This window comes from Alligator sinensis, unplaced genomic scaffold, assembly GCF_000455745.1.
Source record: "Alligator sinensis unplaced genomic scaffold, ASM45574v1 scaffold1140_1, whole genome shotgun sequence".
In the NCBI taxonomy this organism is placed as follows: Eukaryota; Metazoa; Chordata; order Crocodylia; family Alligatoridae; genus Alligator; species Alligator sinensis.
This window is the reverse complement of record NW_005842441.1, coordinates 1134561-1147762: the sequence shown is the minus strand read 5'-3', so window position 1 is coordinate 1147762 and position 13202 is coordinate 1134561. Positions and strand designations below refer to the sequence as shown.

Sequence of the window (13202 nt, the reverse complement as noted above, 5' to 3'; positions counted from 1 at the left end):
CCAGTAGCTGGGAGAAGCGGGAAAAGGGCAGCTTGCTAGAAGTGGGGTCATTTGCCTCATGCCAAAGTGCATGTGCAGGGGTGTGCACAGGGGCAAAAAGTAGCTACAAAGATTTGTACTGCTACTGTTTTTGCTGCTGCAAGTGCACACCCCTGCATGTGGGGATGTACCCTTAAAGTGGAAACTAGGCTATATTGCTAAGGCTGGGTATAAGAATATAGCATGGGCATGTAGGGAGGAAACCAGTAAGGCCAAGGCACAAATTGAGAGAAATCCTGCAAGGGTTGTAAAAAGCAGCAAAAGCCTTGGGCACTGAATAAGAGAGAGACTGAGAGAAGTGTAGGTACCTTATTGAAGGGGGAGATGCTAATAATGGACAATACGGAGAAAGCTAAACAATGTAAAGGACTTCAGCATTCACAAAAAAGGCCTCCATCAGATGATGAGCACAATTATCATCAAGGAAGCGATGAGTGTGGTGTCCCAGCCTATAATAGAGGTTACGTACACAGACTTGATGTTTCCAAATCAGCAGGGCGTCCTAGGGTAGGGGTGTGAAACTCCCATTATGTCCTGGGCCAGATCCAGACTGCAGGGCTCCTCACAGGCCAGATCTAGCACAGAGCACAGGGCAGCTGTGGTGGTGCCAGTGCTTGTGGTGGAGTGGTGGGGACGGTGATGGCTGCTATGGGGACAGCATGGCTAGTGACAGCCGCAGAGGGCTAGTGGGATGGTAGCAACTATGGCAGGGTTGGTGGTGGGAGCAGTAGGACAAGCAACCACAACCACCTGCCATCAAGGCCCATATCCATCGGGGTCTGGAGGCCATGGATTTTGTGGCAGGCCCCTTCCACCACTAGCCATGCTTCCAACTTCCCCAGACAGCCAGTAGCCAGATGAAGTGGTTGTGTGGGCTGGATCCAGCCCACAGGCCATGTTTGACAACCCTTCTCTAGAGTATTCAGGGAATTAGCAGAAGCAATTATTGAGCCATTAGCTGTTATACTGGAAAATCCATTGAGAGCTATCAGAATCCTGGCAAAGGGTAAATCTAGTTCCCATCTTTAAAGAGGGACGACCCAGGGAATTACAACCCAGTCAGTTTAATTTTGGTTCCTGAAAATATACTGAAGCATATACTTAAGCAATCATTTTAGAAGCATCTTGAGGATATCAAGGTGAAAAGGACCAGGCAACAATGTGTTTTCAAGGGCTAATCATACCTAACCACTCTGGTTCCCCTCTATGACAATGAGCTGGGTCTTGAGATTGGGGGATGGGCAGGGGAGAGAGGATCGATGTAACTTGTCCACATAAGTAGACTGAGGAAAAATGGATTATATGTTGTTACTGTAGGGAGGGTACATAACTTACTGTATAATTGTGCTCAAAGATAATTATCTTTGTCAGCTTTAGTTCAGTGTCTAACTGAGACTGTGTATCAAGGTGGACTCCCAGGAAATCTGTCTTGAGTCTGGTACTGTTCAGTATATTCATTAATGATTTGGAGTATGGAACTGAGTACTCATCTAGTAAATTTGTGGCTGATACCAAGGTGGATGGGGTAGCAGGTAAGACAAGAATTCAAAATGGTCTTGATACATAGAAAAATTGTCTGAAGTGTAAAGCAAATGAAATTAAATCAGGAGAAGTTCAAAATTCTACTCTTAGGCAGGAATGAGGGAATGCATAAAACAAGGGTGACTATGCTGTAGTATTGGAGAAAAGACCCTGGCGGTTGTAATGATCTGCAAGCTGAATATGAGTCAACAGGGTAATTTTGCTTGTTTCTCTGGCTCCTGCTCACTCAGAGTTGAGCAAGAGCAGTATATGCTCACAGAGGGTCTTCCTTTTCAAACCTGGTTGTGCTGCAACTGGTTGGAGCAGCAGAGCAGTATTAAATATGTATACAGTGAGTGTCTTCCAGGTTTGGCAGCTTTGGTTTTTGGAAGCCTCCCTCCTGCCCTGGGGGTTTCTAGCTACAAGTTTCAGTGGAGGTCTGCTCTCTCTCCATTGCTCTCCCTACATTGGCTCTGAGCATAAGGAACAATCTCCATGATAACCAGCTGGTATGCAGGCTGTTAGATGAAGAAATCCCTGGTAACACAGATTTCTTTCTTTCTTTTTTTTTTTCAAAAATACATTTCTAGACAGACAGTAGATAAACAATACAGCCTTTCCTGTCTTTGAGCACGTACACCAGCCCATGGAGCTGCAGGGTTTAGCTTCTGCTTGTGCCCCTGCCAGTGCCTATGTTGCAGCTGGGCAGGAAGAAGCTGCATCACAGCAGGAAGCTGGAAACTGTTCCCTGTACTGGTGTCCCTGTCTCTTCTCCTCACTCCCTGCCTCCTCACTTCCCCTCCTCCCACCACTCCCTGGCTGTGGTGCAAGCACAGCTTTGAGCCAGAGCAGGACTGCGCTGAGGCTGGGCTGGATAATAGAGGGGCAGGAGTGGGGAGAAGGGCAGAGCAGTGTGGAAGCAACTTTCAGTTCCATGGCCCAGATCAGCTCCTCTGTGGGGCTGAGCTCTCCCCACAGCTGAGGAGCAAGGGGCTGAGAAGCAGCAGTGCCACAGGTGCTGCAGGTCTTTGAGAGGTGCAGGAAAAGCACCCCGCTCTGTGCCCTCCTCCCCACTGCCCCTGTGCTGCCAAAGCCAACAGACCTGCACCAGACCGGAGCCAGGTTGTTCTGGTTGGCAGCTTGGAAAAAGGTTGCTGGCCACTGCGTGTTCATGACCATGTATTTTGCTTGTATCTTTCCCTGTTTCAGAGCCACCTCCACTCCGGCTGGTGAATGGCTCGAGCCGCTGTGCTGGCAGAGTGGAAGTGCTCCATGACCAGCAGTGGGGAAGCGTGTGCGACAATGGCTGGGATACAGAGGACGCCACAGTGGTGTGCAGGCAGCTGGGCTGTGGGACGGTGGTATCAGCCCCAGGCTCGGCTTGGTTTGGGCGGGGACATGACCCCATCTGGCTGGAAAACGTGAATTGTACAGGAATGGAGGCTGCCCTGCCTGAATGCAGAGCTAAGCCCTGGGGAGACCATGACTGTCACCACGGAGAGGATGCTGGAGTTGTGTGCCTAGGTAACCCTCATCCACATCGCATCCTGCATAGGGGAATGTGGGGCTATGCAGCGAAGGTGTGCCTGAGTCAGAAGCGGCGATGTTCTACCTTGTCTCAGTGTCCTGACAGTAGTGAGAGTCTGTGCTGCACAGGATGGGAGACTAGTCCAGCATGGGGCTGCGTCCACACAGTCAATCATTTCCTGTAACAAAATGCTTGTTCCAGGGGGTAGCCGCAATGCCCCTTGGTGGGTGCTCAGCCGTAGCTTGGTCCGCCCTTCTCCCCTTTGCTTGCCTTGGTGTTCCAGTCCTGAGTGAAGGGAGGCTATCCCAGGGCTTTCCATGCCTGGTCTCACCCACTGAGTTGTGTACTAATTATGTGTCTTGGGATACCCGTATATGCTTGTCAGGACTCAGCCTTTCTGGCTTTGACCCCCTTGTCTCTTGACTAGATCCTGTAGCCAGTGCCCACTGCACCAGACCTGGCTTCTGGGTCCCAGCCCTCCACAGGTCTTGTCTGCCCTGCTCTGGGCTCCGGGCTCCCTGGCCTCACACTCTGCCCTGCTTTGGGTTTGCTGCTCCCTCAGAATGCCCTGAGCCTGCCCCTAGCAGGGCTTAAGATGAGTATGTACCCCTAGGGCACTGATGGGACCTCCAAAGACCACCTCTCACAGTCCCAAACCCAAGCCACCAGTATGGAACTTTAAAAAGGACACCCCCCCAGTCCTCGCCTTTTGGCTTAGGCAAACAAACCCTCAGGACAGCCCTCCCTAGGTGGTCCCGATGCAGCTCAGCAGTCTATCCAGCACTCCCTTGTAGCTTTCCTGGCTGGGGGTTCCTTGCTCGCAGCTTGCAGGACTAGAAGGGCCTGCTCCAACTCAGGGTTGGTGTTTACATGGCCCTTCTCCATGAGGGTCACCTGCCTCTTACAGCTGCCACAGGTGGTTTCTGATTTGGTTGGGTGGGGCAGCCACATAGAGGCCCCTTGCTTGCATAGAGGGACTTGGGGTGTTTCTATGCAAGCCCCCAGCCCCTGATGTTGCTGTTGCTGCCGGCTCTGTAGCAAGTGTTTAAGTCTTTTCATTATTTAATTCTGTACTTGGGGCCTTGTCTGGCCAGCAGGCCACGGGGATTTCTCATCTTCCTCTGTAATGAGGCAAGGGCCCCGTTAGACTCCCCCATAAACCGTGCAGAGCCACCAGAAGGCCCTCAGCCTGGGATGACCCTTTGGCAGCAGAGTGCACTGTGTATGGGGCAGAGGTTCTGAGGAAGCGAGAGGTGCTGCTCTGTTGAGACCCACCCATCCCTTAGACTTACAATGGGTAACTGTACAGTGAGCAAGCCACTGGGCAACCTTGATATCCAGCCAAGCCTAGACCTCTTTGTGGGGCCTGGAAACCCATAGTCACTTGGCTTAGTGATAAGCCCTCAGCCTGGTCATTCCAGATGACTCACAGCCTTCAATGCATTCAGTGTGGAGAAGTTGTTAATTTGGGCCCTCTACTAATATCTGTGCCTGTCACATTGTACATGGGTCTAGGTGGCATTTTGCTCTGCCGTATTACTAGTGATGAGATGCAGTGGAGTTTCTCTAAGAGCATGCCTCTACTTGTGCTGATTGTATTTTTCTGCATTTCAGGGCCAACGGATCTCCGTCTTGTGGGTGGCTATAGTCGCTGCTCTGGGAGAGTTGAAGTGCTTCATAATCAGCAGTGGGGAACTGTTTGTAATAACATGTGGGATTTAATGGATGCTGAAGTCGTGTGCAGGCAGGTAGGATGTGGGACACCACTAGCAGCTCGCTTCGGAGAGCCCGTTGAAAAAGAACCTGGCCCTGTGTGGCTGGATGAAGTTAAGTGCACGGGGACAGAAGCTGCCCTCTCTGGCTGCAGTGCCAAGCACTGGGGAGTCGACTACTGTCACTATGAACATGCTGGTGTGTTGTGCTCAGGTAATCCATACTCATGTGGTATTCTAGGATCTGTGCTGTGGGGAGCAATGTTATTGGTCCTGTAGGAGGCTCTCTTCCTAGCGAGTCCATGCTGACCCCAGTGACCAAGAGAACCAGAAGGCCTGTGCTGTATGGAAGTGTGTAGAGTCTGGTGTTGGTTATATTCCTTCTCCATTCAAATATCGGTGGTGTGGCCTGATGTTAAGAGGTTCTATGCTGCAGGGGGTGCAGTGAGTGGGAGAAGAGGGAGAAGATCTCTCCTTTCTGCCAGCTTGGATCATAAGTGGCGAGTGAAGAAAATGGGGGTCTCTGTACTGTAGGCACTGGTTTGGGATCCGCACAGGGGAATCATGGGGGGCATTCGAGGTCACTGTGCTGCACGGAGTGAAATAAGTAACACAGTAGAAGGGACTCAACTCAATCAGTCCCTGGTGACCCCAGCACCCTGCTATGTTCCTAGAGGACGCTGCGCGTGTGGATCTGGGCCTGTGGAGCAGAAAGAATACTTTTTCCATCTTAGTCCCTACTGAGCCTCCTGTCCCATTGCATCCCAGTTCAGTCCTAGAAATTCATAGTTCCCTGTACAATATTTAGAATTGGGCTGAACCTGAAAATGTTAATAGGGACTAGAAACCCCAGGGAACTTGCTTAAGAATGGGGCTCTTGAAGCTGGCATTTGGATACATTTTTGTCAGGCCTTGCATCTTTTAACAGTTTAACCATGGACTAGATACCAGCCTCGAGTGCTGAGGTCATCATTCGCCTTGTCACATTCCACATGTCAGCAGCTTCATCAGTGGGAAGTACTTCATTTCCATATCACCAGGGATAAGAAGCACAGGAACCTCTCTGAACATCCGTCTCATTGATGGTTTGTATCTTGCCCTGTCTCAGAGCCTACTGAGGTCCGGCTGGTGGACGGCCCCAGTCGCTGTGCTGGCAGAGTGGAGGTGCTTCATAAGGAGCGGTGGGGAAGCGTGTGTGATGATGGCTGGGACTTTCAGGATGCCAAAGTGGTGTGCCGGCAGCTGGGCTGTGGGATGCCTTTATCAGCCCCAGGCAAGGCTCACTATAGACAAGGCCGTGAACCCACTTGGTTGGATGATGTGAACTGCACTGGGACAGAAAATACCCTCTATGACTGCAAGGCCAGGCCGTGGGGTGAGAATAACTGTAACCACAGAGAAGACGCCAGTGTGATTTGCTCAGGTACTCCTCCTTTATGTCACATCCTGCATGATGCTAAGGGGAGCTGTGCTGCATGGCAATGGCAGTGATTGTGTAGGGAGCTGCCAATTCCATTGAACAGTGGTGTTTCTCCTGATGATGTATGTGGGGGGAAGAGTGAGTGGAAACTGTCTTTTGAGTCAGTGCAAACCCCCTGGCCATTCCACTGTATTGCAAAGAGCAATGCACTCAAAGGATGGATGTGGGAGAAGTGGATGGAGGCATACTTCCCTCCTGCTGAGTTCAAATCACAGTGTCCAGACTCATGCTGAGGCCTGTGTTCCAGCAGCAGTGGAGTGTGGGGCTCAGTAGGGGCTGTCTTCTCCTTGGCCTTGGGGGTGATGTGGGTGCATGAGCTGGATTACTCACAAGGGGGCATCCTCCCTTTTACTGACTAGTGATCCCAAAGTTGCAGAGTTGTGCTAGAGATCGCTGTGTATGTGGTCTTGGGGGAAGTTGTGGCGTGTAATCAGGTGGAGATTCCAGTGGCGGAAACCATTCCCTGCAAGCACTTGAAAAATTTTCTCCATTTCAGACTGAACTTGCCCAGCCCTGTGCTGAGTAGCTCTTTCTTCCATCTTTTTCCTTCTACTTCCCCACAGTCTCTTCCCCTGCACCCTCCACTTCCCTGCCCTCCCCTTTACTTCCGTTCTCTTTCCATTAAGCCAATCCTGTTTCCAACAGCAAACACCTGCTTCCCACCACCCCACAAAAGTCCATGTCCTTAGCCTGATGTTTCCCACCATTCAGTTGCTCACTTAGTTCATCTCTGCTATCCTACCTCCATTCTCTACCCTCTTATCTGGCATTGGTTCCATCCAGAGAAATTGAAGCACCCCTGGTTTCTACTACATCCGATATAGGTTGTCTTATGGGTTAGACAAAGATTTGCTTGAGATGGTTTGGATAGGGATGATCCTGCCTCAGGCAGCGGGTTAGACTAGAAGTCTCTTCTAGCCCTACTTATTTATGAATCTATGATTCTGTGATATACAGGATTTTTGGAGCATTTATCTTCTTGAGCTATGTGTATTTTCTCCATTTCAGATCCAATGGAAGTTCGGCTGGTGAATGGTTCCAGTTTCTGCAATGGGAGAGTTGAAGTGCTCCATGCCCAGCAGTGGGGAACCATGTGTGCTCATGGCTGGGACATCCATGATGCTGAAGTTGTGTGCCGGCAGCTGGGCTGTGGCAGACCTTTATCAGCCCCTGCTGTAGCAGAGTTTGGACAAGGATCTGGCCGTACCTGGGTGGAAGATGCTAACTGCTTGGGAATCGAAAGCACCCTCTCTGAATGCAGGGTTAAACTTGTGGGAAAGAGCAGCTGTGACCATGGAGAAGATGCCAGTGTGGTGTGCTCAGGTAAGACTTCATTTGGGACACATTTCTCATGCAGCTAATGGGGACTGTGCTGCCCCAAGAAATGTTGGTCCTGTAGGGGGCATTCTTCCTAACAACTCTAGTCACCGGTGGTAGAGCCACGAGGGGTGTGCTGTATGAAGGTGTGTGTGAGGGTTGACAGCAGTGCTCTTCTCTCTCCATCCATGCAAACCTCAGGGGTGCAGCCTGACAAAGGGGCTTCTGTGTTGCAGAGGGTATCCTGTGTGGCGTCCATGGGAACCACTTCCCAGCTGAGCCCTCCAGGATCACAGGCAATAGGAAGAGATACAGGTCTCTGTGCTGCAGGGACTAATCTGGGGCACTGACCTGAGGAGCTTTCACTTATGAGTCTTCAGCGACCCCATATCTCAGTGTGGTGCTATGTGTCTGTGATTCATGCAGCAAGATGCAATTGCAACTCGGTAGATAGTTTTCTCTGAAAATCACTGATGAAAGCCAGTGCTCCAGTGGGTTGCTGGATTGGGCATGTTGTACTGCAAGCAACCAGGTGGGTGGCTCAGTAGGGGGTACTCACCCAAGTCAGCTATTGTTAACCCTGCGACCTACAGGGGTTCCACAGGGTTCTGCGTGAATGGAGCCAGGTGTGCAAAGGCAGGGAAAGTTGCTTTCCCAGATCGGTCAGCTCTGGTCTCCTGGCCCCATGCATCCTAGTAGAAGCCCTATCCCACCACCTGGTTTTGGCATCAGCTGAATCCTAGCTCTGCTGCTGGAGACTAGAAACCTGGGAACATTTTGTCAAGATATGGGCACTTAGACCATCTGGTCTCAGTACTTTTAAGACTCAAACGATGAGCCCTGAGACTTCAACCTTACAACCATGGAAAAAATGCTAATGTTGATGTGCCAGTAATGAGTATCCCTATCACATGGCACAAGGTCTGTCTATGGGAGGTGCTTTCTTCCCTAGCGTCACTGGTGATCAGATGCCCAGGAGATCTGTGACTATTTATTCTTGTTGGTGTATGTGTCCTTTCCTATTCCAGATCCAACTCCAATTCGGCTGGTGAATGGCCATCATCGCTGCGCTGGAAGAGTAGAGGTGCTTCATGATCAGCAGTGGGGAACCATATGTGATGATGGCTGGGGCTTGCTAAATGCCAGGGTTGTGTGCAGGCAGCTGGGCTGTGGGAGGGCATTATCAGCGCCAGGTGGGGCTTACTTTGGACAAGGATCTGACCCCATTTGGCTGGATGACGTAGACTGCTCAGGGAAAGAAACTGCCCTCTTCGAATGCACAAGAAAGCCTTGGGGAGAACAGAACTGTGACCATAGAGAAGATGCCAGCGTTGTGTGCAAAGGTAACCTTCATCCTACTCACTTCCTGCATGGCAATAGGGAACACTGTCCTGCTACCCCACATCAAGGCTCTTATAAAGGAAAGAGAGTTGATTGACTGCTGCTTTTCAAGAGTAGCCTCTAGATTGTCCATATTCATTGGATGTGAATTTCACTAGAGCAGCCTTGTTATGTCCCTGGAGATATGACATTTTGCAATGCCTTGATTGCAGTGGGTAGTCCCTGCATATCCCTCAAGGATGCCTGCAACTCTTTAAGAGTGCTCTCTCTGGTCTCACCAGCTTCAAAGGCCTATAACTGCCTTAATTCCCAAAGATCAGCAAAAAATTTCCTCTTTCAAATGTGGAACCCAGGCACCCTGAAATCCTTTCATCCTTTTCCCTTCTGCATGGTGCAGATGAATTTCCCCGCTCCTCCGGCCTCTCCTCCCCCCTCCCCCCCCGCCCCTGGCATGAGATTTGTTGCTCCTTGCATCCCTGGGGATGGCTGTCCAATGTGGAGGGAAGTCAGGAGGAAAACCCTGTCTTACCAGTGGATTGGCCTTCATCTTTGAGCTGAGCAAGAGCAACGTGTGCTCATGGAGGTTCTTACATTTCAAACATAGTCCATGTTGCAAGTGGCTAGAGCAGGATAGCAGTGTTAAACATGTACAGAGTAAGTCTTTCAGGGTTGGCAGCTTTGTTTTTGAGAAGTCCTTTCTAGGAGCATTCCTAACACCAAGCTTTAGCAGAGATGTTCTTTACCAAGCTGTAGCAGAGATCTGCTTTGTCCATTGGCTGGGGACGGGGAACAAACCCAGTAATGGGTGAGTGGCATGGAGACTGTTAGACAGAGAAATCTCTGGTAACACAGAAATGGTCCACTCCATAACATGCTTCACTGGGAACTTGATTTTTTTCCCTTCCTCTCCTGGGTAAATGTATCTGGTGTTTTTCTCAGCTGCCCTTTCCCATCCCAGAGGTGGCTGCATGCCAGTTGGGGCTGGGAATGAGCCCTTGGCAGAAAGGCATTGCCCGTGGCCCCACCAGTGAGAAGTGCTTCTCTTTTAAGTGGTCAGATTTGCAGGAATGTCTCTGAACACCTGCTCCTTTTCCTTACTCATTTTAGAATCACCTCTGCTCCGGCTGATGAATGGCTCAAGTCGCTGCTCTGGGAGATTCGAGGTGTTTCACAATGAGCAGTGGGGAACTGTCTGTGACAAAACCTGGGACTTACAGGATGCTGCAGTGGTGTGCAGAGATCTGGGCTGTGGAATGGTGGTATCAGCACCAGGCTCTGCTTACTTTGGACAAGGATCTGACCGCATCTGGCTGGATGACGTGAACTGCACGGGGACAGAAGCTGCCTTCTCTGAGTGCAGGGTCAGGCTTTGGGGAGAAAAGAATTGTCACCATGGGGAAGATGCTGGTGTGGTGTGCACAGGTAACCCTCATGGATGTCATCCTCTGTGGCATTTGGAGGTATGCCATACCAAAAGGGATGCTGGTGATCCTGGAAGCCGATCAGAGTGTGGTGACCTGGAAGGCTAGTTGTGCTGTCAAAAGTTGTAAGGTTGGCTCCAGACAGGGAGCTCCTTGTCAGAGGGAGCAGGTTGAGTTTTCAGTAGGAACTGTGCTACCCTTTGCACAGTTTCAGTCCCTGCCTATGTTGGAATAGTTTGGCTCGCCTCTGGGAATACAGAAACTCCCCATAGAAAACATAAGAGAAATACTGTCACAGGTTCTCCAGAGGAGTTTCTTGCTTGGAACCCCTAGCTTTAACTACTAGCTGAAGTGGTGTTGCCACACTCCTATCACTACCGGGTCATGTACATAGAACACTTATAATGGAACAGCTACTGCTTGGTCCAGAGCTGCACCTCTCCCTTTTGACAGCTCTCCGAGTGTACATTTTTCCATTTTTCCCTTAGTCCCCCTATGTCCTGGATCTGGGCATTTCTTTTTCAAGCCATTTTCTCACGCTGGGGCTTCTTTGATGGCTTTCCTGGGGGCAAGGGGCAGCAGAGATTCTCCAGGTACTAGGTCCTGAATCCAAAGGTATGTCTTCATATGCATATTAATCCATTGTATAGTTGATGGCCCATTCTCTAGTACCTGAAACACTTAGTACAGAGCCTCCCCTGTGCATTAACTCTTTTTTTGTGTGTGGTATACCTACATACAAGAAAGTCAGAGAAACTGAGGCAAGCAACATTACAGTGGAGAAAAAATCCACATTTAACCCAGAAGCAATCAAAACAATACCACAATCTGTCCCAACTACAAGTCTACACAGGGCAAAGAAAATGTCTTCCAAATTATAGTCATATAAGGTATGACTTTTCTGGAAACCATGTTCAGGGTATCTCGTGGGCAAAACAGCCTTCAGTGGTTCTCAACTCTTTTTGACTCAAAGTACCCCTTTTTTGGACTCAAGGCACCTCCATAATTTTTGTGAATTGAGTGGCACTCAACTTCCAAAACGAATTTATATAATACAGTGCTCATCTCCTTGCAGAGGAGCGGGGCAGCGGTGAAGGATCAGCCAGGCACGGAGCCTGAGCTTATCTGCTCATCTCCTATTCAAGGGCTGCCTTGGCACCCTGGTTGAGTATCACTGTTTTTACTGATTGGGCAATTACTAATGGGGCTAGAAACCCACAGATCACTTTGTTGAGAACTGAACCCCTACATTCCTTGCTCAGATCAAATTTAAACTTCAGGAACAAGCCCTGAGGCTTCTTGCACAGTAACCACAGCAAAGATGCTGTGTGGGACAAATCAGTAATCATTACCTATATTATGCCCTACAAGGTGCTAGGACCGTCACTGGGAGGTACCATGTTCTTCGGCGGCACTCATCGGTGATCCCTCCACAGTCGAGGATTATTGTCTTCCATGACTGTCTTATCTGTGGGCCTGAAGATGGCTGATGAGGCCTATCCAGGATCGACAGACTCTATTGCAGCTTGGACACGTGTTTCCATGTGGGGTGGGTGGCTCTGGGAGCTTAGTTTGGTTGTGGCACTCGAGTTAGATGCATAGGAGTCTGTCTGACTATTTATCCCCTGGAGGTGTTTGTATCTTTTCCTATTTCAGACCCAGTTGAGATTCGACTGGTGAACACCTCAGGTCACTGTGCTGGGACAGTCGAGGTGTTCCATGACAAGGAGTGGGGAACCGTGTGTGATGACGACTGGGATATACATGATGCCAACGTAGTGTGCAGACAGCTGGGCTGTGGGACAGCATTAGCGGCCATACGCACCTCCAATTTTGGGCATGGATCTGGCCCCATATGGCTGGATGATGTGAACTGTACTGGGACAGAAGCTGCAATCTCCAAATGCAGAGCCATATCATGGGGTGAGCATAACTGTCACCATGAAGAAGATGCTGGTGTAGTGTGCTCAGGTAACCATCATTTATGTCCCATCCTCTTGCCCCTCTAAACCCTGATTTTGTTTCTGGGCAGCATACTGACTATGTATGCTGAGGTGACTCTGAGGCACTTCTGTTACTGCTTACTATGGCACTTCTGTTACTGCTTATTCATTTGGGTGTCCATGCTGCAGAAGGGATGCTGAAAAATGGGAAGATACTGGCAAAAGAACCACACGAATAATTCAAGGGCTGGAAAGCCTGCTGTTCATAGAGAGACTAATGAAGCTGAGCGTGTGTAGCTTAACAAAAAAACAAACCCCCAAAAACTTAAGCAGTGGCATGCCTTCAAGTGGGTTAGATTTTGGATAGTGGTGAGCTCTTTAGTATGATAGAATTATGGAGAAGCATGGCTTGAAGGGCCCTCAGGAGGCCATAGTGTCATAGTGTCACAGTGCTTAGGGTCAGAAGGGATCTAAATAGATCATCAGGTCCGACCCCCTGCCCCGGGCAGGAACGGGTGGCGCGGTCATATCACCCCAGCCAAATATCTGTCCAGCCTCCTCTTGGAGATGCCCAAGGTAGGAGAGAGTACCACCTCACTTGGAGGCCATTCCAGAGCCTGGCAGCCCTAACTGTAAAGTAATGTCTCCTGATGTGCAGCCTGAACCTTCTCTCTAACAATTTGTGGCCGTTATTCCTAGTAACCCCTGGTGGTGCCCAGGGGAACAGAGCCTCCCCCAGTTCTCGTTGGCCCCCCCGGTGAGTTTGTAAACGGCCACCAGATCCCCTCTCAGCCTTCTCTTGTGGAGGCTGAACAGGTTCCGGCCCTTTAGCCTCTCCTCGCAGGGCCTGCCACCCTGCCCCTTGGCCCTGTGAGTGGCCCTTCTCTGGACCCTCTCCAT

The 13202-nt window shown here is 50.2% G+C and overlaps 1 protein-coding gene across 4 annotated transcripts in view; it reads left to right on the top strand.

Annotated features, from left to right (window-relative positions):
- LOC102381418 (deleted in malignant brain tumors 1 protein-like) overlaps positions 1–13202 on the top strand; it is a 63329-nt gene that overhangs the window by 29653 nt on the left and 20474 nt on the right. For all 4 annotated transcript variants that reach the window (XM_025212038.1, XM_025212039.1, XM_014523084.2 and 1 more), the window contains 7 exons: positions 2770–3084; positions 4703–5014; positions 5909–6223; positions 7289–7603; positions 8626–8940; positions 10046–10360; positions 12016–12330. In XM_025212038.1, coding sequence (XP_025067823.1) covers positions 2770–3084; positions 4703–5014; positions 5909–6223; positions 7289–7603; positions 8626–8940; positions 10046–10360; positions 12016–12330 — 2202 coding nt within the window. The remainder of the gene's footprint in view (positions 1–2769; positions 3085–4702; positions 5015–5908; positions 6224–7288; positions 7604–8625; positions 8941–10045; positions 10361–12015; positions 12331–13202) is intronic.